Below are 23,667 nucleotides of genomic sequence, written 5' to 3' on the forward strand. Positions count from 1 at the left end.
GGGGGTTTCATTACAAAAATTGTGTGTATTGAAAGAAATGTACTCCAAAATGCTAGTTTTAATGAGGACTAATTTTATTAAAAATAGTGAAAATGCAGAAAATTCACTGGAAAAATGAGAAATTCAGAAAAACTGGAAACTAAAACCTATCCCAAGATGCTAGCGAGTTTGTCTGGGTTCAGCCCAGTAGCGAAAAGGGCAAGCTCCTCTCTTGTGCAACAGCCTACTCCTAATTCAACCATTTGCTAATCCTGAATTTATAGCTGATCTTGCCACAACACTGTTTTATACGCACAAAGACCTGGTATTACATTGGCTTTAAACACTGTTTCTTGTTCCTTGCTGTGGTGGGCAAGATAGAGAGCTCCAGAGCTCTCAGAGCTTCACTAAGCTACAATCCCCAGAATTCCTTGTGGGCCATTGTGATAGCTAAAGTCTACATGAGTCTGTAACATAGGCAAGTTATGAATCCCCATAATATAGATAATGCTTGAGAGTTTCCCCTTTTAGGGATGTCAGATTTCAAACTTACCAATATTTTCTGCTGTGGGCAGTTCCTACAATGATAGAATTGTATAGTTGGAATTGTATAGTTGGAAGGTCTTCTGGTCCAACCCCCTGCAATGCAGGAATCTCAACATGCAGTTCTACCATCCAATTTGAAACCATACCAGTCCCTGCTCAGCTTTGCAAATGTGCAAGCAGTTTCATTGCTACATCACTAGCAGAACTTCCCATAGGTTCAGTTCTAGAATTCTTTTTAAAGGTCCAGTTCATTGTGATGTAATGGAATGAAAATGTGTAAGATCGAAAAGGTAAACCAAAGCAACAATTGGAAGCATTGCAGCTCCAATGACGGGGTGGAAATAGCTTCACATTTAGATGCTTTTGGTCACCTCTACATTCCTTGCCGTTATCTTCAGACCAGAAAAAACCTGTGACACTTTGACAATGAACCAGATTGTGCCATCCCTTTTCACAATCCTTTCTGTGGAGTTATCATGCTGTCCTAGAAATGCATTTTCAGGTGAGCTGAAATTGGTCTTTCCCATAACTAGGCAGCAGAACCCACTTAGGTCCTTTGAGCCAAAAGGAGTGGGGCCGAGCAGCTGTCCCCATGCAGGGCTATTCCAGGCAACCTGCTTATTAAGTATTCATCCTGATTTGCTTGAGCAGAGGTCAGATGGCATTGCTTCAAAGCAAGTGTTTTCCCACTCTCCCCAGTATGGTTTCCCATCATTTTCCTTAAGCAAAACATCTGATCTTTGGGGGAAGTGGGTTTGTTGCTCAACACCCCCAAGTCAACTACAATTGTGTGTTCTGAATTTACCAGTATGTGAAAGAACCCATCCAAAAATAATAAGAGTCTGGAAGTGCCTTCATCATCTTTCTTTCTTTCTTTCTTTCTTTCTTTCTTTCTTTCTTTCTTTCTTTCTTTCTTTCTTTCTTTCTTTCCCTCAAACAAACACAGCCTTCTCCACCCACCCATCAGAGCATGCTGGGATGGGAAAGTTTAAATTATTCTTCTGTGTCCTCACACCCACTGCCCAACTGCACTGGGAACAACTGAGGAGTAGACAGATATTAGCCCTATTTGCACTGTGCATTTAAAGCAGTATCATGCCAACAACTTTAAGCAGTTGTGGCTTCCAGCAGTTTGTAAAGGAAAACTTTCCCCAGCTAATCTCCCTTAGGCAGGGTTAATGATGTTCTGTCCATCTGTGTAACATGGAATCTAGTACTCTGTGTGATCTTCTGACAATGAAATAGCATGCTTCTTTCCATTTTGCAGATTACAGCCACATCTGAACTGTACATTTAAAGCAGTATCACAACACTTTAAACAGCCATGGCTTCACCCAAAGTATCCTGGGAACAGTAGTTTAAGGGTGCTGAGGTTGTTAGAGACCACTATCCCCCTCACAGAGCTACAATTCCCAGAGTTCGCTGGGAACAGGTATTGACTGTTAAACCACTCTGAAGATTGTAGCTCCGCAGGGTAGGGCTCTCCTGGCAACTCTCAGCATCTTTAACAGCTTCCAGGATTCTTTGGGGTAAAGCCATGGGTATTTGAACTTGGATGCTTTAAAAGTACAGTCATACCTCATGTTACCTTTGCTTCAGGTTGAGCGTTTTCAGGTTGTGTCCCGCGGCAACCCAGAAGTACCGAAAAGGGTTACTTCCGGGTTTTGCCACTTGCGCATGCGCAGACGCGCAAAATGATGTCACGCGCATGCGCAGAAGCAACAAATAACGACCTGCGCACATGCAGACATGGGTTGTGTTCTGCTCATGTAACGAATGGACTTCCGGAATGGATCCCGTTTGCAACCAGAGGTACCACTGTATATTGCAGATGCAGCCTTGATGTGTTCCTGTCTTCATCAGCTGTTCCCAATGCCTATAAGCTGGGCAGCAAGGAGACAGCAGCGGGAACACAAATCTATCATGTCTTTTCTTGGTCATTTCTTTCCTGGTTGGTAGCACCCTCCTACCAAGAGATTTTCCCTACCAAGAGATTTTCCCTTGCAAGTGTTTCCCTCCTCACATTGGCCTTATAAGGTAAATGCAGAGCTGGGAACTTGTTCTTCTGTCCTAGCTTGCTTCTAAAAAATTAGATTATGCTCCACATCCTAGACCAGAACCTCTAACCTTTGGCCAAATGTGGCTCTCCAAGTCTCTCTTCCTGGCCTTCAGGACTCTTCCCTGCCATGCCCCCTCTCCTGAGGCTATGCCCCACACCAGCCCAGCTACACATGCTCCTCAGTAAGAGCTGTTCAACAGTGGAACTGTCTCCCTTGAGAGCTGGTGGGCTCTCCTCCCTTGAAGGTTTTTAAGCAGAGGTTGGGGGGCCATCTGTCCTGAATGCTTGAGATTCCTGCATTGCAGGAGGTTCGCCTACATGACCCTTGGGGTCCCTTCCAACTCTACCATTCTAAGTATTTTTGCCTGGCCAAAAATTGAATCATGACTATGCTTACCTGAGTGGATGATGGAGAGGGTGTTTTTTATGGGGGAGGGGGGATGCCATGTGGCCCCTTAAAGGTTACCAAAGAGGCACTATGGCCACCATACAGGAAAAGGTTCCTGACCCCTGTTCTACAGCTTGCTTTCCAGTGAAGTCATCCACTCCCCCTCTAAATGTTTTAGCACCTTTCAAGGCATACGAAGAGCTCGGGAAGAGTCCTCCAGCTCCAGAGGCCAATGCTGGGACAGCTCATCCAACTTCGGAATCACTTCTGGAGTTTATGGGTGAGATGATTTGTGTGTGTGTGTGTCCACAATAGACTGGCTAAATAAACTTCCATATACTACTATGCATTCCAAAAATGTTTAAAATTTCCGGGGGGTGGGGTTAAGACCAATATGTGGTTAATGGCTTTGATTAGGAGTAGCAGAGGAGAAGGGGACGACAGAGGACGAGATGGTTGGATAGTGTTCTCGAAGCTACCAGCATGAGTTTGACCAAACTGCGGGAGACAGTGGAAGACAGAAGTGCCTGGCGTGCTCTGGTCCATGAGGTCACGAAGAGTCGGACACGACTAAATGACTAAACAACAACAAAGGAGTAGCAGAACTCTCTGTCACTAATCATACATTCCTCAGGGCAGGGGCAGTCACTGGGATAGCACACGGGTAGGACCACTGGAGGGCAGCATCTGTACTGGTTGCCAATCTGCTACCTGGCCACATTCAAGGTGTTGCTAGAGGTATATAAAGCCCTTAACTGCTTGGGACCAGTTTACTTGCAGGATCTCCTTGCTCCCACTAGGGAGATTTGTCTGGCGCCTTCCTTGTATATCTTTAGGTGCCAGGCCAAAACATTCCTCTTCAACCAGGCCTTTGGCTGATTATTATTCTACAGCCTTTTAAATGTGTTTGTGAGAGAGGGGTTCTTGTTTCGTTGTTCCTGTTTTAACTATTTATCTGTTCTTTTATCTCATATTTTAACCTTGTGAACTGTCCTGAGATCTTCTGATGAAGGGCGGCATATAAATCTAATAAACAAATAAATAAAATTTATTGTGTACCACTTGGGTTTTTAAAAATGAAACCAAGATACAGAGTTTTATAAAATGAATGCTTGGGGCTCACCTGATAATGTCTTGTCAAATGATCAGTAATGCCCTATGTCTTTCTACTGCCCACAATATCATGCGAAATGCACACTGAAAAGTCTTCTGGCATGAAAGGATTGTAAAAATATTAGCCATATCTTAGCAACTGGCCACTTTTAACTGTTGTTGAACTAATAACTTCTCAAAATGCATGTTAATGCACTTTGATGTTGCTCAATTAATATTAACGCACTTCTCAGATTTGGATCTTCCTGTGTCCAATAGTTTTCTTGTCTTCTTGATCATGTCTTGCACTGTTTCAACCTGTTCTTTTTGTGGAAGTCAGAAGCATCCCACACAAGACTGGACTCTCTCGACCGCATGTTCTCTTGAAAAGATCCATCAACTGGAACAATGGTAAATGTGTTTATTTAACTATCTCTTTAAGAATGATTTGCTACTGTATGTCTCCTGGAACATTGCAAGGTGTGGGAAGGGTTTGATGGGAGACCCTGTATTGGAAAATTTTCAATGTCTAATGTTTTACAATTTTTTATGTGTTGTAAGCCACCCAGAGTGGCTGGGGAAACCAGACAGGTGGGTGGGGTATAAATAAAATTATTATTATTATTATTATTATTATTATTATTATTATTATTATTAGATAATGTTTTAAGGGCATGCAATTTCCCAATGCATATATGTCTATGCTGAGATCTAATTGTCATGCAACATTATTGGAAGTTGCATTTGTTGTACTCCTAAGAACAATTGGATAGCAAGAACGGGGAGTGATTCAAAGGTTTAGAGAAGGTGTGTGGTACAGCCCGCCCAGGTGTGAAGTTTGAATGTTTCACACACTCACACTCACACCCCCACTACCATCTTGCTAGGGTTTGGTAAATATATTACAGAAAGAAATAGCCTGGCAAGACAAAGAAAACATCAGTTTATTGCTCATGGCAAGCAAAGCTTTACATCTGGCTAAGATGGAGCGCAGAAATTACACTGGCACATGGCAACTTATACGGGGACTAACTAAATTGGAGAAGCAAGAAGGAAGGACACAGTAAGAAGATGTGATCTGCTTTGCCCACAATTAGTTACTTAAAGAGAAGGAATCAGTGAGGGAAGTATAGGTTGCCTTTCAGTCTTCTGCCACCAGCTGGTTCAGGTAGCTCATTGCAAGAACTGCTACTTCACTCACCAACACACCTAAACTCTGTGAAACAGTGTTTTCCAAAGTGGGCAATACCGCCACTGGGGGGCACTGGAATGACACAGGGGGCAGTAGTAGCTTTGGAGGGGTGTTGAATAAAAATAAGAGGGTAGTGGAAGCATAAAGAAGAGAAGAAATTTTTGAAAAACCGTTTGTACAAGTTTTATCTGTTGTGTAATGATGCTTACTGCCAAGTCAGGCGCCGTTGCAGGGACAGCAACAATGCCTCCCCTGGAAATTGCAGTTGTACTGGAGGCAGAGGATTTTTGTGGGCTTGGGTGAACCCTATTTGGCTTTAGGCAGGGCTAGCAAGTGGATCACAGCTTCCCTCCCTATTTGGCCAATGGCAGGCAGAATGTAGTGCTGGGGGCCCGCTGCGGTGGATTGGACTGAGCTGGAAGGTTTCACCTTGGTCCACCCCATGGGTTTTTAATCCCGGGGCCTGGTCCACCTCCTTGCAAAATTCGAAGAAGTGGGTGCCTGGGTTTTGGTTCCCATGTTGCTTCAGACAGTGAGAAGTAGCGTCACCTTAAAATGAGAAACGATATCAATTTCTCCTCCATACCATGGTTCTGCTGGCTGAGGTTGATGGAAATTGTAGTCCCAAACATCTAGAGGGCACCAAATTGGAGAGAGATGGTGTAAGAGAGGTCCTGGGTGCATGGCTCATGGTGCTTTCTTTAATTTACAGTGATTCCAAACCGGCCCGCCTTCGCGAAGATTGTTGTTGAAGGTTCTATAGGCTTTGGTTTTGCCTTTGTGATCGCAATTGCTTTGTGGTGTCTCCTCTCGTAAGTATGTCTATTTTTTAATAATAAATTTTAATTAGTTTTTTTACGTGGAATTTGAAGTTATTCAATTCACTTTCGATATAATAATTTCTTACATTTTGACTTCCCATTCTGACGTCCGTGATGCTCCTGTTGCAGTCATTTATCTGCTGCCATAACTACCATTTATTTTCATAATATTCATTTAGTTATTCTCCTCCCCTTGCCTATAATTCAAATCCTGCTTGCAATTTCATTTGACTATAATTTTTCCTTAAATAGTTCAAAAAAAATACCCACGCTTTGACAAAATTCTCATCTTTTTGGTCTCTTATTTTTGCTGTCAATTTTGCCATCTCTGCATAGCCCAGTAACTTTAAAATCTATTCTTCCTTTGTTGGAATTTCTCCTTCTTTCCACTTCTGCACATACAGGATTCTGGCTGTGGTAGCAGCATACATAAACAATTTAACCTCTTCTTCTTCTTCTTCTTCTTCTTCTTCTTCTTCTTCTTCTTCTTCTTCTTCTTCTTCTTCTTCCTCCTCTTCTTCTTTTTTGCTTGATGTTTGAGCATCACCCTTGCATGCGGCAACTCAAAGGTTCAGTCCCAGAATCTCTAGGTAGGACTGGGAATTATCCCTGTCTGAAACTCTAGAGAGCTGCTGCCAATCAGTGTAGACAGTACTGAGCTAGATGGACCAGTCTGACTCGGTATAAGACAGATACCTATATTATTGCTGGATAAATGTTCATTAGCCATAGTAGTAAATGGGTGTTGGCCAACAGTGCTTTCACATCTCTTTCTCTGAGGAGTGATGGCACACTTGCTGTTGGGAGGCGGGGCTTCAGATGCCTTCTTCCTTTGACGAACTTGCTTCCTCTTCCAGTGAATTGGTAGGTCGACTGAAGGGGGTTAACGCTCGTGGCAAGCGCCTTCTGGCGCAAAATTTCTTTTTGAGGCAAGTCCAGGAGGAAAAAGAGGCAGCCAGGAAAAAGCTAATGGAAGAAAAGGAATATGAAGGCTCAACTAAGACAGGTAAGACTGTTGTCAATGATGCACCTGTAGACCTGAGGTGGAAAGATTTCAGTATTGTCAGATCTGCTTTGATTTTTACTAGAAACCTACCAACCGGTGCCAGGTGCAAAAGAGATAAGGGACTCCCCAGACAGGAATTTTATTGTGGGTATATTGTGCAACAATAATAGTGCATTGGGGTTCCTTTGAACACCTTTCTGTTCATGATGCTATCAGGGTGGTCCTATGCAAATCCACATTCCATAATGTTAGTGCCTTAAAACATGCACACAAAAAGCATTTCCAGCTACAGAAGTTTTGGGGTGGTCACACTGCTTCATTTCCAGGCAGTGTGTATCCCATAATTTCCTGCTGAAATCCTAATCTACCGCTTGAACTAATTTACAAAACTATTAACACACTTTTACAAGCATTGAGTGCCACAACATAGCAAGATGATACAGAGAATGAGAGGGAAACTAATAACACCCCTTTCAAGGCTTCCTTGAGCCAACTAATCCGAGGAAACCAACGTCCAATATGAGATTCCTTTTAATCATTTATGGACATTTAAGAACTTTGGGAGAAGTCTTCTCCCTTGCTTTAAACATGATTGTTTATGCTTTACACTCAGCAGTGTCACCTTTTAATAATTATCTTAGCCAAATAAATCCAAGTCAGAACTCAACCTCAAATAGACAATGCCTGCAAATGAAAATTCTACATTCTGACAAAAAAAATTACTCACTTCTTCTAGTCATAATTCCTCCTAGTATTTCCCAAATAATTCTTATACGCTTTTAAGGAAATAAACTTAAATGAAAACCGGCTACTTTACACTCAATTTTAACTCTCAGTATGAAAATCACGGGACGCAGGTGGCGCTGTGGGTTAAAGCCTCAGCGCCTAGGACTTGCTGATCGAAAGGTCGGCGGTTCGAATCCCTGCTGCAGGGTGCGCTCCCGCTGCTCGGTCCCAGCGCCTGCCAACCTAGCAGTTCGAAAGCACCTCCGGGTGCAAGTAGATAAATAGGGACCGCTTACCAGCGGGAAGGTAAACGGTGTTTCCGTGTGCAGCTCTGGCTCGCCAGAGCAGCGATGTCACACTGGCCACGTGACCCGGAAGTGTCTCCGGACAGCGCTGGCCCCTGGCCTCTTAAGTGAGATGGGCGCACAACCCCAGAGTCTGTCAAGACTGGCCCGTACGGGCAGGGGTACCTTTACCTTTACTTTATGAAAATCACAGTGGAGCACTCTTCTACTGTCTCCTGAGACAGACGGATGTCAACAACAACACTGAACTCTGCAGGTTACTGCTGCAGCTTAGAATATGAGTGCATGTTTGCCCAGCTGACCTACTGTAGCAAGAAAATTATTATTATTATTATTATTATTATTATTATTATTATTATTATTATTATTATTTATTTCACCAAAACTACAGCAATGGAAATCATGGAAATATAGTGTTATGAGTTTGTGGGTGCTAGACCACTATGGTCTCCGGATCAAACATCAGAATTTAATCTGTTGTTGTTGTTGTGTGTAAAACAAATAAAAATAAATAAAACAAATAAAAATATAAAAGAAGAAGAACTAGGAAATAGCCAGGTAGATTAAGAGGGGAGCAAAGGATTGATTACCTAGTCCCTTCCAAGGTGAGCTAAGCCTGGCAGGACAGCTTTATGGTCTTACATAACTTCATGCATTAATTAGATTTAATCATGTTGGTTATATGAGACTGATTGTCTCACAAAACCACTCAGGAAAGTGTAGTTCTGTAGAGGGAGTAAGATTCTCTTAACAACTCTCAGTGCCCTTAACAAATTACAATCCCCAGGATTCTTTGGGGGGAAGCTATGAATGTTGAAACTAGAATGACACTGCTTTGTATATACTGTATTTTTCGCCCAATAGGGCGCACCGGCCCATAGGGAGCACCTAGTTTTTTTGGGGGGAGGAATAAACACACACAAAAAAATCCCCAGCCCCCAGAACAGGCTGCTATCTGCAAGCCTTGGGAGCCTGGTGGGAACTCCCGCCGGTCTCCCCAGGCTTGTGGATATCTGCCCAAAGCCCGGGGCGCGCTCCGCTGCGCTCCCCGGGTTTCGGGCTGCAGGCTGCTGTCCGCAAGCCTTGGGAGACCGGCAGGAAGTCGTGCCGGGCTCCCAAGGCTTGCTGAGAGCTTCCTGAAGCCTGGAGAGTGAGAGGGGTTGGTGCGCACCGACCCCTCTCACTCTCCAGGCTTCGGCGAAAGCCTGCATTCGCCCCATAGGACACACACACATTTCCCCTTCATTTTTGGAGGGGAAAAAGTGCATCCTATAGGGTGAAAAATACGGTATATTGCAGATGAGGCATATGTGAGACATCCTGCTGAGTGCTGGAGTTGGCACAATCAAATAGTTGATGAAGCCCGAGAAGCCTGCCCCCTTCTCACCAAAAATCCCCCAACTTATTCTTGGAATTAAGTGGAAATAACACAATTTGGCCAAAGCTATCATAACTGGGCTTAGATGTGAAACTGGCAGCTAGTCTGGTTTTATCTTTCTAAGATAGTTCTATTATATTGTAGCTGAGGAGTATGAATTGACTATACAGTGGTACCTCAGGTTAAGAACTTAATTTGTTCCGGAGGTCCGTTCTTGATCTGAAACTGTTCTTAACCTGAAGCACCACTTTAGCTAATGGGGCTTCCCGCCGCCGCCGCGCCACTGGAGCACAATTTCTGTTCTCATCCTGAAGCACATTTCTTAACCCGAGGTACTATTTCTGGGTTAGCAGAGTCTGTAACTTGAAGCATCTGTAACCTGAAGCGTCTGTGACCTGAGGTACCACTGTACTAGCTAAGAAGTATGAATTGTTGGGAAAGGATCTAGAAGACAATTGTGTATTGGGGAGCCTCTAATGTTTTGCTATGTTTTTCTGTGTTCTGTTATGTTTTGCTGGAAGCCACACAGATGCAACTACCAGTCAGATGGGTAGTGTACAAGTTATGGGGGGTTTTTTGTTTGTTTTATTATTATTATTATTATTATTATTACTATTATTATAGAAACAAGGAAAAAGAAAATAATGGAAGAGGAGGAGGAGGAGGAAGGAGGATATTCTGTCCCAGAAGGAAAAGCAAAGAAAAAGAAGAAAGGGAAAAGGCATGCAATAAAGAAGAAACTAGGTAAAATTAAGAAGGTTGCAAAATCAGAAGCTGTGCAAAAGCACATTGGTAAAATTAAGAAGGTTGCAAAATCGAAAGCTGTTCAGAAGCATATTGGTAAGATCAAGAAGGCCGCAAAATCGAAGGCTGTTCAGAAGCATGTAAGTAAGATTAAGAAGGCCGCAAACTCCAAGGCTGTTAAGAAGCACATTGGTAAGATTAAGAAGGCCGCAAAATCGAAGGCTGTTCAGAAGCATGTTCGTAAGATTAAGAAGGCAGCGAACTCCAAGACTGTTCAGAAGCACATTGGGAAGATTAAGAAGGCCGCAAAGTCCAAGAATGTTCAGAAACACATTGGGAAGGTCAAGAAGGCAGTGGCATCAAAGGTAAAGAATAAGAAAGAGGGGAAAAGTAAGAATGAGAAGAGCTCTAAAAAGAAGAAGGAAGGTGAAACAAAAAGTAAAAAAAGCTCACACAAAAAAGTGAAACATAGGAAAAGTGAAGAGGATTCTGAAGACTCTGACTAGCAAGCACAAAGACTGGAACCAGGTGGTCAGTGGGGATTGGTCAAGAGCAGGCGGAGTACAGCATCATCCCAAAAGGAAAGTGAAGAGGGCAGGGGCACAGGTGGCCTCACATCAGGGGTAGCCAAAGTAGTGCCCTTCAGATGCTGCTGGACTACAGCTCCCATTATCCCTGGCACCATTGGACAAGACAGCTGGGGATGATGGGAGCTAGAGTCCAACAACATCTGGAGGGACACCACATTGGCTACCCTGCCTGTATTATTAGTCTGGTCTTGATGACAATGGAGGGACTTCCTCTCTGAGCACTTCTTCTTCTCATGGCAGAGAACCTTGTACTGCCACCTACAGATGAAATACAAAAGATTGAAATTCACATCTGAAAAAAGTGTCCAAGGAGTATGCTTTCCCTGCAGTAATGAGTGGGAACCTCTTTTCCCAAAAATGGAAAAGCAGTCTTTCAGGAGACTTAACCATTGTTTAAAGCAATGCTTCCCAACCTTTCTTTGCCCATGCCCCACATAAGCATCTCTAAAATCCTGATGCCCATCTCCACCCCCTGTGACATATAATTCTTATTACAGTGGTACCTCTGGTTAAGTACTTAATTCATTCCGGAGGTCCGTTGTTAACCTGAAACTGTTCTTAACCTGAAGCACCACTTTAGCTAATGGGGCCTCCTGCTGCTGCCGCGCCGCTGGAGCACGATTTCTGTTCTCATCCTGAAGCAAAGTTCTTAACCTGAAGCACTATTTCTGGGTTAGCGGAGTCTGTAACCTGAAGCGTATGTAACATGAGGTACTGCTGTATTCAAAAAGTGAATTCCTATTCGCATGGAGGAAGCCCAAAAGGCCATTCACTGTTAATAACTCAATCACAAATTGCCCCCTTTTAAAAATCAAATTGCCCCCCTATGGGGCGCATACCCCACCTTGGGAACCATGGGTTTAAAGGCTTGGCACTGTCCCTTCCAACTTTATTAGTTCTTTATTCTTAATATATAGGGTGGCATCCCATGCTAGACCTACTCAGAGTAAACTCATTGAAATTAATGGACATGGCTAACAAGTCCATTATTTTATTTACTCTGAGTAAAACTTTGTTGGATGCAGTCAGTAACATGCCATAAAATGTGTGTCAAATGCAGGTATTCCAGTTACCCAGTGACAACAGCTGGTGGGCATCATTTTGGCAAAATGGCCTCAAGGGCAAATTCTGACCCCCCTAGTTGAGCAATGACTGGCCCATGAGCTGGAGTGCCTAGCTACTGAGAAATTGAGCAAGCTTAAGAAAAAAGTGGGATGTGGGAGGCGCTGTGGGTTAAACCACAGAGCCTAGGGCTTGCCTACTGGCAGTTCGAATCCCAACGACAGGGTGAGCTCCCATTGCTCAGTCCCTGCTCCTGCCAACCTAGCAGTTCGAAAGCCCATCAAAGTGCAAGTAGATAAATAGGTACCACTCCAGCGTGAAGGTAAACGGCGTTTCCGTGCGCTGCCCTGGTTTGCTAGAAGTGGCTTAGTCATGCTGGCCACATGACCTGGAAGCTGTACGCCGGCTCCCTCAGCCAATAAAGCGAGATGAGCGCTGCAACCCCAGAGTTGTCCGTGACTGGACCTGATGATCAGTGTTCCCTTTACCCTTTATCTTTACCTAAGAAAAAAGTGCTGTAGCATCCACCTGGAATAAGCTGCTGCTGCTGCTACTGGTGGTGGTGGTGGTGGTGGTGGTGACTAATGTTATTTTTACTAGTAGTCTGCATTTCCATGCTACTAGCCTGCTAGCAAGCTCATAAGTAATTGTGCAAGCTAGTAACTGGTGTGGGCTATTTTACAAAGCCGGTCTCCCAGACTCAGTACACAGCAAAGAAAAATGGTTGCCGTTGTGCCTTCAAGATGGGCTTATTGGAAGCATCCCAATGGTCACTATAGGAAGCAATAGGAATGGAGGAGCAATGGAGGCTGGTCCATTAGAATGAATGGGGCCCTTCCCCACTAATCTTAGTCTGCGTCTCAGCATATTGCTGCCTCCCTGCTAGCAACAAGACCAGGAGGTGGCCCTAGCTGTCTGCTCCCCTCCTTCTTAGTCTCAAGATTCCACTTGAAGTGGAACTCAGGGGGAAGGGAAATGGTGACAAAGAATTAAGCCACATTCACACCTTACATTTAAAGAACTCTGATACCACTTTAAACCAAAAAATCCTAGGAAATGTAATTTGTTAAGGCTGATTAAAGTTGCTAGGAGATCCCTATTTCCCCCAAAGAGCTGCAGTTCTCAAGAGTGGATTAAATAATCAGTCCCTCTTCCCCAGGGACTCTGGGAATTGTAGCTCTACAAGAGGAATGTTGGGTCTCCTTACAACTACTGAGATCATCCTCTGAAGGAATTTGCAGCTGCTGATGACAAGGTGTGAATTCCCCCTCACCCGCTCCCCACATTACATTTAAAGAGATAGCAGCAATTTTTTTTCTTTAAAAACTATCTCAAACCTGTCCTAAATTTTATTTCCTAAGTCATACCTGGGCTTTGCCATTAGGGGGAACCAACAACACATCCCAAACCTCATATCAAGGTTTTTCAGTCTTAAAAACAAATAAATTCCGTAGTCTGAACATTCTCTCTTACACCCAGCTCTCCCCACCCCCCACCCCAATCATCATTATTTGTAGTAGTAGTATTAAACAGAAACCTGCAGTGCCGAAGCCTTGTTAGGAATATTTTGGAAAACATTTGTTAAAACACTGTCGAAACGGTTTAGATTTCTTTGAAACTATATTGGACAGAATCACTTAATGTGTTCAACTGGGGGAAATAGTCGCTCGTGTTATACATATACGTGTGTGTGTGTGTGTGTGTGTGTGTGTGTGTGTGTGTGTGTGAAATACAACATATTCCATTGCAATTATCTCTCCATAGCTGCTTTGGGGCTCCCCCTGAAGCCCAGAGATAGCTGCCTCCCCCCCCCCACAAAAAAAACATATTGTGATCTAGCAGTTGGGTAACCAGGTGTCCTAATTTACAAGTAGCAGACCTCTATTTTAATGAGAGTCCTAAGAACATAAGAAGATTAGGTCAATGGCTCATCTATCTAGCCCAGCATCCTTTTCTCACAGTGGACAACTGGAAAGGCCTATGAGAAACCCACACACAGGACCTGAGTGCAACAGCAGTCTCCCCACTTGTGATTCCCAGTGACTGGTGTTTAGAGGCATGCTGGCTCCTGACAGTGGAGGGAGGATATAGCCATAATAGCTAATTGTCACAGATATCCTGCATTAATTTGACTAATCCCAGGTTCAATCCCTGCCATCTCCAGGTTGAGTTGAGGAAGATTCCTGACTTTCTAAACCCAAGACAGCTGCTACCAGTCAGTGTTCACAAGAGGCACCCAACAAGTTAACCCTCCAGAGGTTGTTAAACCACAACTCCCATTGTCCCTAGCTAGAATAGCCAAAAGTCAGGGGTGATAGGATTTGTAGTTCAATGTCAACTGTGAGATGCCATGTTGGCTAGCTCTGTAAACTATACGAAGTGTGATGGACCAGTGGGAACAGTGCAGTTGGAACTTAATGGTCTTGTGCAGGCAAGGGACAGGCTCTTGGCATAGGGGTCCAACTTGGAATAAGGAAGCTTCGTGAATGTGATAGCTGCAGCTTTAGAGGTGTGGGTTTAGCCAAAGACACAGGAAAATGCCTTATACCACTGGAGTCTAGCTCATACTGGCTATGTGGTCCTCCAGGTATTCAGACAGTGGACGTTCCCCAAACTACCTGGTGTTGCCATTGGGAACTGAACCTTGAACCTTCTTGCATGCAGAGCAGATGCTCTGCCACCCAACCAAAGCCCTGTCCCAGAGCTACACAGCTGCTAAAGCCCAATGAAATGTGCAGCTCATTGACGTCAAAGGGCTTTAGCATCCTTAACATCATGTTGGAATCTGTGGCCCTTGCGTAGGATGTATCTCACTGGCACCAGTTTCAGTTGTAAAGGCATGATGTCACAAATGTCCCCATAAATCCACAAAAAAATATTTCAGGCAGCTGTGTTTTGCAGAGAAGGAGATTTTTTTTAACAAAGCTATGCTTCCCTGATTCAGTGGTGTTCAGTGGAAGAAGCTACTGGGAAATGTAATTGATAATTTTTAAGTAAATGTAGCCTGAGCACAGAATGCAGATGGCAAACCTGCCATGCTGCTGACCTCAAGTTATGATTAAAATAGGAAACAAACAGGAGGCACCGAACTTTGTAATAATTATTTTCGCTAATGGAAAGGGCTGCGACAGTTGCTCGTATGCAGCGAGCTACTTTGTCTAACTCATCAGCATGCATCACAGCCACTCGGAGCCATTCACAGAAAATGTTACATTTCCATAAACTGTAGTGCAATTTGTCAGGAGGAGGGAGGAAAAAACATCCTCTGCAAACTCTGCGAGATTAAAGATAAACGCATATCATGCAGCCATCATTCTTCAAGAGAGTCTTTAAGATAACTGAATGCCAAACACCTGCTTCAGAAGTCTTGCCAAGTAATCTGGTTCCTGCATCAATATCCAAGGTGCAAAAAAGAAAAGGAAAAGAAAGAAGGTAAGCTATTCCAGTTGGAACAGTGGACATGTTAAGATATGAAACTGCAATGGGTCTTCTGCGGGTTTCAAAGAATTTACCACCCATCTAGTGTGGTATTGCTAGGTCATATAGATTTGTAAAGTAAGAAGGCACCATCTTGTCCAACCCTCTGGAATGCAGGAATCAGTGCTAAATAATCCCTGACAGATGGCCACCAAACATCTGTCCAAAAACCTCCTATGAAGGAGAGTCCAGCAGTTTACAAGGTAGATAAAAACCAGCCCTGTGGCATAAATCTGCATAAAGTTTGCATAGGTTAATTTATATGCATAGATGCAAATGCAGACCTCTGAGCAAATTAAGGTGGAAGGTGGCTGTGGACACAAAAAAACATAAGAGCCTGTGAGATCAGTCCAGTAGCCCATCTAGTCCAGCATCCTGTTCTCACAGTAGCTAACCAGATGCCTATGGGAAACCCACAAGTTGGAACTGACTCTGGGCACTCATTGAAGTTTGCACCAGGTGGCGCAGAACATCACTGGTTTACTGGTTTATTCCCACACTACCAATAATTAATGCACAACCACTTCCGAACTCAGCAGAAATTCCAATGTACCCCAGTAGATTCAGTCTGCTAGTGGAACATCTATGACAGCCATGCTTAGCTATTTCTCAATTTAGTCCACATCTGAGTCTTGCAAAACTGTTTGGGTGTTTCAAGACTCATAGATTCAGCAGTGAAGGGATTAAGAGAAGCAGGGTTATATTGTGATTAGAGTGTAAGGCTAGAGCTTCGGAGGCCCAGGTCCAAAGTTCCCTGGGTGAACTTGGATCCATTGCTGTTCAGGTGTTTCCAGACATCTGAGGCAGGATTCAATCACATACTGGTAAATTCAGGTGACACAATTATACTTGAGAGGTCTCATGCAACATATTCGCTCCCACCCACCCCGAAATGGACTTTTGTAAGGTGAGCAATAGGTTAGTGTGCTAGAAAGAGCGGAAAGTGTGAGGCAACACTTGCTTTAACAAGTTTATTAAATCTTCCTGCAAACAAATCAGAATGAATGATCAACAAAGATGTCATCTAGAAGCACCTCCTAGATCACAAGGCATAGGAGGTGGAACATCTATGCCAACCTGACTTCCTTGAAGCATGAGCAAAAGTAAAATGGGATGCAGAATACAAAGGTAACTGGGGGGCATTTCCAGAAAAGTGGTATATCTCTATTTGGATCAGGGGTCCAGTATGGCTTCAAATTGGGTGGGGGAACCACATGTTGAGATTCCTGTACTAGATCACCCTTGGGGTCCCTTTCAACTCTATGATTCGATGAATCTTAGAATCCACCACTGCAACTTAAGAGCATAGGAAGCTGCCTTATGTCAAGTCAGAAAATTGTTCCATCTAGCTCAGTGTTGCCTACACTGACAGGCAATAGCTATCCAGGGTTTCAGGAAGGGGTCTTCCTCAGCCCTATCTGGAGCTGCTGGGGATTGAACCTGGGACCTTCTGCATGCAAAACAGATGTTATACCACTACACTCCCAGTGAACACAGGTGTTCCCATGGCAAAACAACAGTAGAAAGGGGAAAACTCTGTTGCATATAATAAGTCTAAATCATTAACTTTGGACCACTGGTGGTTATGGAAATGTAATGCCTGGCTTTCCTGGTTCCAGCTGTGACTTTTCAGATGCAGGAGAGGATGGGAAAGGCAGCTAAAAGGGTCCTTGTTCACACCTCATTTTCTCTCTTTTGTGATGAGAGAGAGAGAAGCCATCCTTCAATGGAAACATATTAAGGAGCATCCAAAGATTACTCCCTAATGACCATAATCCTCTAAGGATTGGGTTGGAAAGAAAAGGAAGAACTCCTAGCATTTCAGCAACAACATTTGCATTATCAGCTCCCAAAGATTCAGGTTTGGGAGCTGAGCAACTGCAAAAAGTAGATAAATGCAAAGGTGATGCTGACAAAGTTGGTCAGAAGCCAACATGGGTATGGGAAGATAAAAAAGTGGGTGGGATCCTTCTCTCTCTTTCTCCCTCCCTCCCTCCCCATACAGCAGATTTTTTTTGTTTCCAGAGGCTTGAACTTATTTCTTGCAGAGGGATTTTTGAAAATTAGGCAGAGGTCTGCATAATATTAGATGAAGAGGTCTCATGTCCCCTGGTCTAGCAGAATTAAGGGTTGTGTGGATGAGTCTGAGGATGAGTCTGTGGGAATGCCACACTCCAATAAACCTCATGCACCTACTTAAGACTTTCAAAAAGCTTTTGACAAAATCCCTCACCATAGACATGAGAGCTTGACAGGTATGAGAGAGGAAGACAGGTCATCAGCTGGTATCTGGTTAGAGACTAGGAAGCAGAGAGTGGGAATAAATGGACAGTTTACCCAACAGGCAGTGTAATCTGGAATCTCCCAAGAATGATAACTATCAATGGATAATAGTCATGTTGGCCATGCTTTGCCTCCACAGTCAGAAGCAGTGATGCTTCTGAATCCCATTTACTGGAAATTACAGGAGTGGAGAGGGCTCTGGTGCTCTGGTCCTACTACAGGGTTCCCAAAAGAAGCATCTGGTTGGCTACTAAGATAAGAAGATGTGAGACTAGATGGGCCATTGGCCTGATCCAGCAGGCTCTTCTTATGTTCTTACCACCTATAATGGGACCAATGTTTTTAACGCGAAATGACAGTTGGGGTGAGGAGTGAGGTGGCCAAGTCTGCTGATGACAGAAATTTGTTCAGAGTTGAACCAAAAAGGGATTTTAAGGAGCTCCAAAATAATCCCTTCAGTCTAGGTGAGTGAGTAGTAGAATGGCAGATGCAACACAATGTAAGCAAATGTGAAAGGATGCACATTGGGGCAACCCCCCCCCCCCAATTTTCACATAAACATTTATATGGTATGAATTTCTGGTGACAGGAAAAAGATCTTGGGGTCATGATGAAAATGTGGACCCAAAATGTGGCAGCTGTGAAAAAAGAAAATTCCATGCTGTAGATCATTAGGAAAGAGACTGAAAATAAAACTGCCAATATTGTAATGCCATTATACAAAACCTATGATGAGACCAAATTGGGTTACTGTGTATAATTATGGCTACCACATCTCAAAAAATGGCATCTATGGGCCAATAAATCATGGCATACACCCCCTACGCTCAGTAGACGGTGCCACACTTCTAAAAGATACAGAAGCTATTGCACTGCACTGGAAAGAACACTACCAAGATCTCCTTAACCGCAACTCCCCCGTAGCTGCTGAGGTCCTCTTAAAAATTCTGCAAAAACAAGTTAGAGATGAGCTTGCAGTATCTCCAAATCTGGGAGAGTTGTGTACAGATATTAACCAAATGAAAAACAACAAAGCCAGTGGACCTGATGGGATACCTGCCAAAATCTTCAAAGTGGGCGGAATTGAACTTACACAACTTCACATTGAAAAAATCTTGGAAAGAGAAGAGATCCAAGCAGACTTTAGGGATGCCAAAATTATCAATCTCTTTTTTAAAAGGTGACAGAACTGATTGTGGAAACTACCAAGGCATCTCTCTATTAGCTGCAGCTGGCAAAATTCTTGCAAGGATCTTAGCAAACCGTCTCTTAACAATATCCGAGGTGATCTTTCCTGAATCCCAAAATGGTTTTCAGCCTTCTAGGGAGACAGTGGACATCACTTTCACTGCTCGACAGCTTCAAGAAAAATGCAGAGAGCAAAACCAACCCCTGTATATGGTGTTTATTGACCTGACTAAGGCTTTCTACACTGTAAATCGTAATGCCCTGTGGACTGTCCTTCTGAAAATTGGCTGCCCAGATAAATTTGTAAACATCATTTGGCTCCTCCATGATAATACGACAGCAACAATCGCAGATAATAATGGCTCTCAAAGTGAACCATTCACAGTGGGATTAGGTGTTAAACAGGGTTGTGTTATTGCCCCAACTCTATTCATTAGTTTCATTGCCATGATCCTACACTTTGTCAAAGGGAAACTCCCCACCGGAGTAGAAATCATATATTGAACAAATGAAAAGCTCTTCAATCTGAGCAGGCTGAAAGCAAAGAGTAAGGTTACCTTAACTTCTGTCATAGAGCTTCAGTATGCTGATGACAACGTAGTGTGCACATGCTCAGAGGATGACCTCCAAACCATCCTAAATATCTTTGCAGAAGCTTACTAAAAGCTTGGCCTATCATTCAACATCCATAAAACCAAAGTGCTGCACCAACAAGTACAAAATAACCCCTCTGCATCACCACAAATCCAACTCAATGGTGTAACGTTGGAAAATGTCGATCACTTCTCCTAAACAAGGCAGTAATCTTTCCACAAGGGCCAACACTGATGCCGAAATCCAGCATCACCTGAGCTTTCTCCCGATTGAAGCACAGAGTGTTTGAAGACCAGGACATTTGCAGGGAAACCAAAATGCTTGTTTACAAAGCTTGTTTACAAACCTTACTATATGCTTGTGACACATGGACCACTTATAAACGCCATCTCCAACTCCTCAAAAGAGTCCATCAACAGTGTCTCTGAAAAATTTTACACATCACTTGGGAAGACAGGCAGACTAATATCAGTGTACTGGAAGAAGCAAAGATCACCAGTGTTGAAGCAATTATTCTTCAACATCAACTTCATTGGACTGGTCATGGTGTGTGCATGCCTGATAATCATCTTCCAAAGTAACTACTCTATTCCAAACTTAAAAATGGAAAGCGTAATGCTGGTGCTGGTGGTCAACAAAAGAGGTTTAAAGCCTGTCTCAAGGCAAATCTTTAAAAATGTAGTATAAACACTGACAACTGGGAAACCCTGGCCTGTGAGCGCTCCAGCTGGAGAACAGCCTTTACCAAAGGTGTCAGAGGCTTTGAAGACAGTCAAACTTAGGACGCAAGGGAGAAATGTGCTAAGAGGAAGGCACGCTTGGCAAATCCACACCATGATCTACTCCCGCCCAGAAACCAATGTCCCCACGGTGGAAGGACGGGTGGATCCAGAATTGGCCTCCACAGTCACTTATGGACTAATTGTTAAAATCGTGTTTATGGAAGGCAATCTTACTCGGCTATGATTGAAGATTGTGTACAATTATGGCCACCACATCTTTAAAAAATGACATTGAGTTGCTTGAAAAGGCAACCAAGATTATTCTTTGTCTGGAAAAACTCCATTTTGAAGAAAACTTAGAGCCTTTGGTGCTTTTTAGTTTCTTAAAAAGATGAGTAAGGGAGGACACGATGCATTTTGGGGGGAAAATGTGTGGGGGGGGGAATGCATTTTGTTCGAAAAGTGGAAAGATAAGTTTTCCTCCCTCTCATAATACTAAAACCCAGTGGGGTCATTGGGTCTTCTTCAATATTCAAACTGAATACTGGAAGATTTAAAACTGAGAAAATGAAGTAGAGCCAACATCTCATTTACATGTGTTCAAGGCATGCAAGACCGTGCATGCACACATTGCTGCAAACCCAGAAGTGGCATGAAAAGGAGCAAAAAGAGCATGAAAATGGAAAAACAGTGTCTAGCAATCTCACAAGCCTCTGCAAGTGCAATCCCAGGAGCTCTTGCAACAACCATTGAGGCCTGTGGAGAGTTGGAGTTTGAGCAAGGAAGCTCCTAGAAGGAATGATTGTAGTGTCTGCAGGCTTTTTCAGTGGTGTTCCCAATACTGTATACACAACATCACTTAAACAGTGGTGCCTCAGAGTGTAACCCCCATGTAAATGGGGAGTTGCCTGTACATCTTAACACAGCACTTAGTTAAACTATGGAATGTCCTATCACAATATGTAATAATTTGTAGTATATAATATTTGGCGGCTTTCACAGCATCATAGAGTTGGAAAGGACCCCTAAGGAAAGATAAGGCTATCAATAGCTATTAGGCATGATGGTTGTGTACTATCTCCATTTATCAGAGGCTGCATGACCCTAAAGACCAGTTGCAGAGGAGCATGAGTGGAAAGTGCCCTGCTTGCATCTGGCTAGCCACTGTGAGGCTAGAATGCTGGATTAGTTGAGCCTTTGGTCTGATCCAGCAGAGTTCTTCTTATGTTCTTTTTATATCGAATGTGGTGTGTGCTATCTAGTCTTTATCTGCCCTGCTGCCACTGCACACATTATCTTTGAAAGAGACATTAATGGGGCTAATGCGTAACCCGACAAAACCTTTGTGCATCATTTCATAGACAAAGTCGTCCCAAAGTTCTTGCTACACAGACTGTTCCATTCAGTCACTGAGCTGCATTAAAGCATCAAATGGGTTATTCAGAATATACACTCCAAAAGGGGGTCAAAGAGAAATGGGGCGGGGGAGGAGGGAGGGAGCGAGAGAGAAATGAGCTATAGAAAATGAATGTTTTGCTCAAGCCAGCTATAGGTACCCATTTCTCTCACTTCATCTTTTCACCCAAACCTTTATCATCAAAAGCAAGCACTATTCAACTATTATGGAAAGATTGGCTCTCCCTGGATAATGTTTTCCCCCCCCACCCCGCCGCCCCATCTCCCCAGGCTCTTTTTGCCAACATCAAGAACACTAAACTGCTATATCTCTTCATTGCACCTTGAAGGAGATGAAGCGCAGTGTTTGGATTGCAAGTAGCAGGGCACTTTGTGTGAAAGCAAAACACCCATTTAGCCACTCACCCATTTTAATCTTAAGCGCTGCACCTATCACTGGCACCCTGAACTAACACAAGTTACTTTTTTGCTGGGTCATTTCCTCCTGCTTGGGCCAATTAAATGGGAGTTTGCTTATTTATTTTCTAATGGGAACAACATTTTGTCTTTAAGAACATAAGAAGAGCCCTGCTGGATCAAGCCAGTGGTCCATCTAGTCCAGCATCTTGTTCTCACAGTGGTCAACAGTGGGAAGGCTGCAAGCTGGACCTGATCACTCTCCCCACTTGTGATTTCCAGCAACTGGAATTAGGAAGCATTACTGAGTGTGGAAACAGAGCAGAGCCATCACAGATAGTAGCCACAGATATTCTTCCCCTCCATGAATTTGTTCAATCTTCTTTTAAGCTGGTGGCCACCATCTTCTCCTGTGGGACTAAGTTCCATGGTTTAATAATGAGCTGCATAAAGAAGGACTTTCTCTCATATGTCCCAAATCTCCTAGCATTCCACTTCTTTGGATGTCCATGAGTTCCAGTGCTCTGAAAGAAGGAGGAAAACTTTTCTCTGTCCACTTCTCTCGTGTCTCCTCTTAACTGCTTATCGAGAGCTTAGGCCCTCCTCCAATCAACCTGTTTACTGAACATTCATCCTGATTTACTTGCACAAAGCTTACATTGGGTTAAGACTTTGTAAGTTTACAGGGTGTTAACTATTTTGGGGGGTAGGATTCAATCCCATACCGGCAAATTCAAGACGCACAATTATAATTGATATAATATATAATTGATAGGTGGATATGCACAATGAACATTATTTCCCCAGGGATCGGACTTTTGCAACAAATGACACAGGAAGGCCCTGGAAAGTGTGGGATGATGCTTGCTTTGATGCAGCTGCATCTAACCTCTCCACAAACATATCATGATGAATGTTCATTAAATAGCCAGCACAATATCCCTGTGAACAAATCAGGATGGATGTTCAAAAAACAGGTCATCTGGAAACAGCCTGGTCTTTGCTGGGCATTTGTTTGCAGGGGTGTTTTACAACAATGAGCATTCATCCTGATTTGATTTTGGGGTGTTTCGTTTGTCCCACAGTTTTCAATGCATTTCCGTGTCACCTTCCAAACTGCAAGAAGCCTTTCTCTTATTCAAAGTGCACTGGGGTGGCAGAGCACTTTAGTTAACTTTAATTGCCTAAATCAAAATTCACACAGAAAACATGTTTTTTGACTAATGGCTTCAGCTTTTCCCCCCATCACCACCCTCTCTCACATTACTTCACACCCAGCTTGATGAATGGTGTTAGCCAATGTCAGAAGGGTGGCTGCAGCTCCACCCCACCAGATGGGCCTGGGTCTACTGCCATAGGTGTATGGTGGAGAGGTATCATAGAATTGTGGAGTGGGTAGGGGACTCTGAGGATCATCTAGTCCAACCCCCTGCAATGCAGAAATATGCAGCTGTCCCATACAAGGATCAAACCTGCAACCTTGGTGTTATCAGCACCACACTCTGACCAACTGAGCTATCCAGAGTCAAGGCTACATATATTTCATTTCACCAGCTTATATGTATTCTGCCACGTCCTTTACGCCCTCAGCTGGTGGATTTCATGTAGAGGGCTCTGTGCCCTAAAACACAATTAAGAAATATTTTCAGGCTGCAATCCTATATACTCTCCCCTAAGAGAAGATCCAGTGGGACTTGCATCTC

The 23,667-nt window shown here is 43.5% G+C and overlaps 1 protein-coding gene across 2 annotated transcripts; it reads left to right on the top strand.

The window, feature by feature from the left end:
• Positions 1 to 791: 791 nt before the first annotated feature.
• LOC309361931 (uncharacterized protein) lies at positions 792 to 11,115 on the top strand. Of its 2 annotated transcripts, none has more exons than XM_081897254.1 (6): positions 792 to 1,027; positions 3,106 to 3,252; positions 4,401 to 4,475; positions 5,969 to 6,068; positions 6,935 to 7,083; positions 10,117 to 11,115. In XM_081897254.1, exons 1-6 carry the CDS (start codon positions 883 to 885, stop codon positions 10,740 to 10,742), a joined length of 1,242 nt encoding a protein of 413 aa, XP_081753380.1. In that variant the 5' UTR covers positions 792 to 882; the 3' UTR covers positions 10,743 to 11,115. The 2 variants fall into 2 exon arrangements, with proteins under 2 accessions (XP_081753380.1, XP_081753381.1); XM_081897255.1 differs by having other exon boundaries at positions 3,151 to 3,252.
• Positions 11,116 to 23,667: the final 12,552 nt, after the last annotated feature.

Source organism: Podarcis melisellensis (assembly GCF_964234715.1).
Source record: "Podarcis melisellensis genome assembly, chromosome: Z".
In the NCBI taxonomy this organism is placed as follows: domain Eukaryota; kingdom Metazoa; phylum Chordata; class Lepidosauria; order Squamata; family Lacertidae; genus Podarcis; species Podarcis melisellensis.